The sequence below is a fragment of the Lathyrus oleraceus genome, chromosome 3 (assembly GCF_024323335.1).
Source record: "Lathyrus oleraceus cultivar Zhongwan6 chromosome 3, CAAS_Psat_ZW6_1.0, whole genome shotgun sequence".
Taxonomy (NCBI): Eukaryota; Viridiplantae; Streptophyta; class Magnoliopsida; order Fabales; family Fabaceae; genus Lathyrus; species Lathyrus oleraceus.
Window position 1 is genome coordinate 62,344,335 of NC_066581.1, and position 3,051 is coordinate 62,347,385.

The 3,051-nt window shown below is 31.2% G+C and overlaps 1 protein-coding gene across 1 annotated transcript; it reads right to left on the reverse strand.

The window, feature by feature from the left end:
- Positions 1–521: 521 nt before the first annotated feature.
- Positions 522–2,248, reverse strand: LOC127132549 (chitinase 10). The gene is made up of 2 exons (XM_051061504.1): positions 1,725–2,248; positions 522–1,055 (listed from the first exon to the last, which is right to left on the reverse strand). The coding sequence occupies exons 1-2, from the start codon at positions 2,168–2,170 to the stop codon at positions 689–691; spliced, it is 813 nt and encodes a 270-aa protein (XP_050917461.1). The 5' UTR covers positions 2,171–2,248; the 3' UTR covers positions 522–688.
- Between the last annotated feature and the right edge of the window lie 803 nt (positions 2,249–3,051).

Here is a 3,051-nt window from a genome sequence, read left to right on the forward strand (position 1 = left end):
TTATGTGGATCATATTTTTCTTTCTTCTAATAATGGTTTGAGTATGGAAAATGTTGTGTTTTTATCGCTGAATTTTATACAATCATCACAAGATTTATGGAATCAATGAATCCCCTTGTTTTATAGTTCACTGGATTTTAGATTTGGACCCCCTTGAGCCAAACTTTAATGTGTTTTTTTTACAACAAAGATATTACTGAAGTTATCATAGTTGAATGTGGTAGAGATTTCTTGCACGATTTTCAACGCGTCCACCCTATGTAGTCTTTTATGGTCAATCCAATATGCTTAAAGACGGAACAAGCACACAAGAAGCTTGGTGAAGTCGATTCATTTTCTCGATTTGTTAAACATGAGAGTTAGTAGTTTTGGACGAAGTTACTTGTTTGACAAGTTAACTAACCATAGCGTGACTCTTAGTTAGTTGATCATAACTAACTCATTTCACCATATGTAATGATTGTAATGCATTTAAATAATTGCGTACATTGTGAAATACAACTTGATTTTACATTGCAAGCTTTCTGAATTATTCTTTTATGGTGTTCTTAGTTTAAGCTTTCGCGCGACTCAAATGAATACAACAATGCCTCTAAATGATTAATTGTAGAAATTATTGAAGTTCTGTGAGAATCAAAAGAAGAAAAAAAACACAACTACATGCAGGAATTAAAGTTAGAACTAATGATTATAAGGATTTCTGATATGCACAATCCAAGTTAGGTCCAACATCTACATTAAACAACTTAGAATATCTTTGAAAAAATCCAATTCGATCGTTGACTCTTGCATCACCAGGAATTCCACATTCCAATCCACCATTGATTATGTTTGTGACCAAACCATAACCAGCTGTTCTATTAGCAGCTATGTCAGCTTCTGTTGCTACATATTTTCCAACCATGACATTGTGGCATGAAGGTGTTGGTTTTCTTTCTGTCATCCAAAACCATAGAGCAGTTTTGAATGCAATCACTGAATTGTTTGATACAATTTCTGGATTTCTCAGCCCATCAAATCCCAATGCTTTCCCTGCTGGTCCATAGTTGAAATTCCTACACAATTTTATCGCAATTATCTCAATAACACAATCAATCACTAAATCTATTTATAAAATATGTAGTCAGGTTACGAGGTAAGTAAATCTGAACAATAATTGTTTTAGTGACCGTTTGAAATCAAAATGTTTTGAAAGATTCGTAGAAACTTATTCCCATAGTAATGGATCACGTGAACTAAAACTCTTACTCAAATATTTTAATGTCGTACTATTGAATATGAACTATAAAATATGAACTATAAAATATGGTGATATCAAATTGTGGTCCACAACTGCAATTGTAACCGCAATGTTACTGTTGTAGAAGTCTCCACAACAACATCTGACTTCAATTGTAATGTGAATTAAAATCACGTGTGTGATTGCATCAAATGATTTCGGCCATGTTCATTTACTTCTTGTTACCAAAAATTAAAATTTTGAAAGCATAAATCTCAATCTTCTTTTAAAGCTAATGAAGAATCTTAACTCTAAAAGATTTTCGACTTTGTATTTCAAACACATCTCAATTACTGTTCACACTACGATAGTCGCAATATGCATTAGAACAACTTCAATAACTTCAATGATTGTAATCGCAACAAACACAAATAATAATTGGTAACAAACCAATAATAATCTATTCTAAACTAAAATTAAGAATTTGCAAGTATTTAGTGTGTACCAAGAAAGTTGTATGGGACCTCTTCCTTTATAGCTTTTGCCTTCAAAACAAGGCCAATCTTTATCAGTAGAATCACAGTAAATACTCTGAGGACTAATTTCTTCTTTGAAGCATAATCCCCAAGAGAATGGGCCATCAGGTGCAGTGGACCATCCACCAGTAGTTTCATGAGAAATCTGTGCAAGAAAAGCAGCTATCTCACGTTTTCTTGTGGCTAAACAACCAGTAGTACCGAATTGTGGAAAAGATTTGGAAGCTTCAATGAAGGATTGGTAAGGGTAGAAGCTTTTTGCAGGACATGCAGTGTCATCCTTGTGTAGGAAAATTGAATCAAAAAGGTTTTTACTTATTAGAGATGAGATTGTAGGGGAGTACCATGATTCAACTCTCAGAAAGAGAAAGAGAGTTGAAGAAAACAATAAGAGGGAGAGAAAGGAAAATGACATTTTTTTCTATGGAAAAAGGGGAAGTTAAATGTTATTAAGAGATTGTGTTTGTTAAGGAAATTGAGATAAACTAGAAGGGTTATATAGAGATATGAGAATGTGGTAGTAATTTTGGGATTTGACTTCATGGATTTTATTTTAGTGCTTGTTGTGGAATTGTAACAAAATTGACTGAAGCATTTCTTTAGGAGGGTTGGGATTATGTCTTTTTTTTGTTGGAGTTGGATATGATGAAAAATATATATTCCTAGCCACAAACATACAAACAATTATACTTTATTCAGCAATGCTATGTTAACACTGAAAAATTACACTAGACCGTATCTTATATTTATTTTGTACTAAATATATTTTTAAATATTCATATCATTTTCTCTCTTTTTCTGGGGTCATCTTCTCTCTCTTTATTTAATGGAGTTGGATTTTATTATACATGTTTTTGTTCTCTTTACTTTTCACAATTATACATCTTCTTTTGGGATCAAGTTTTATTATATAATTTTGGTTAATCGTATTTAAAGTTTGGTTAATATAAACCCAAACATCAAAATATATAAAAATTGATAACATAAATTTAGTTAATATAATACAAGAAGTTGATTAATTCTGTTTAAAGTTTGGTTAATATAGATTCAGACATTAAAACATAACAAAATTGAATAAAAACACTTATTAAATGAATGCAAGAAGTTGATTAATGGCGTTTAAAGTTTGGTTTAGAATCAGACATCAAAACACATAAAAATTGTATTAAAAAAAAGTTGATTAATGCATTACAAGAATTTGGTTAATGATGTTTAATTGTTTGAGATGTAAATAAAAGAATGGTGGGAGAGAGGTCAAAGAATGATGCAAGAAGAAGAAATGGTAACAGTGTAAAG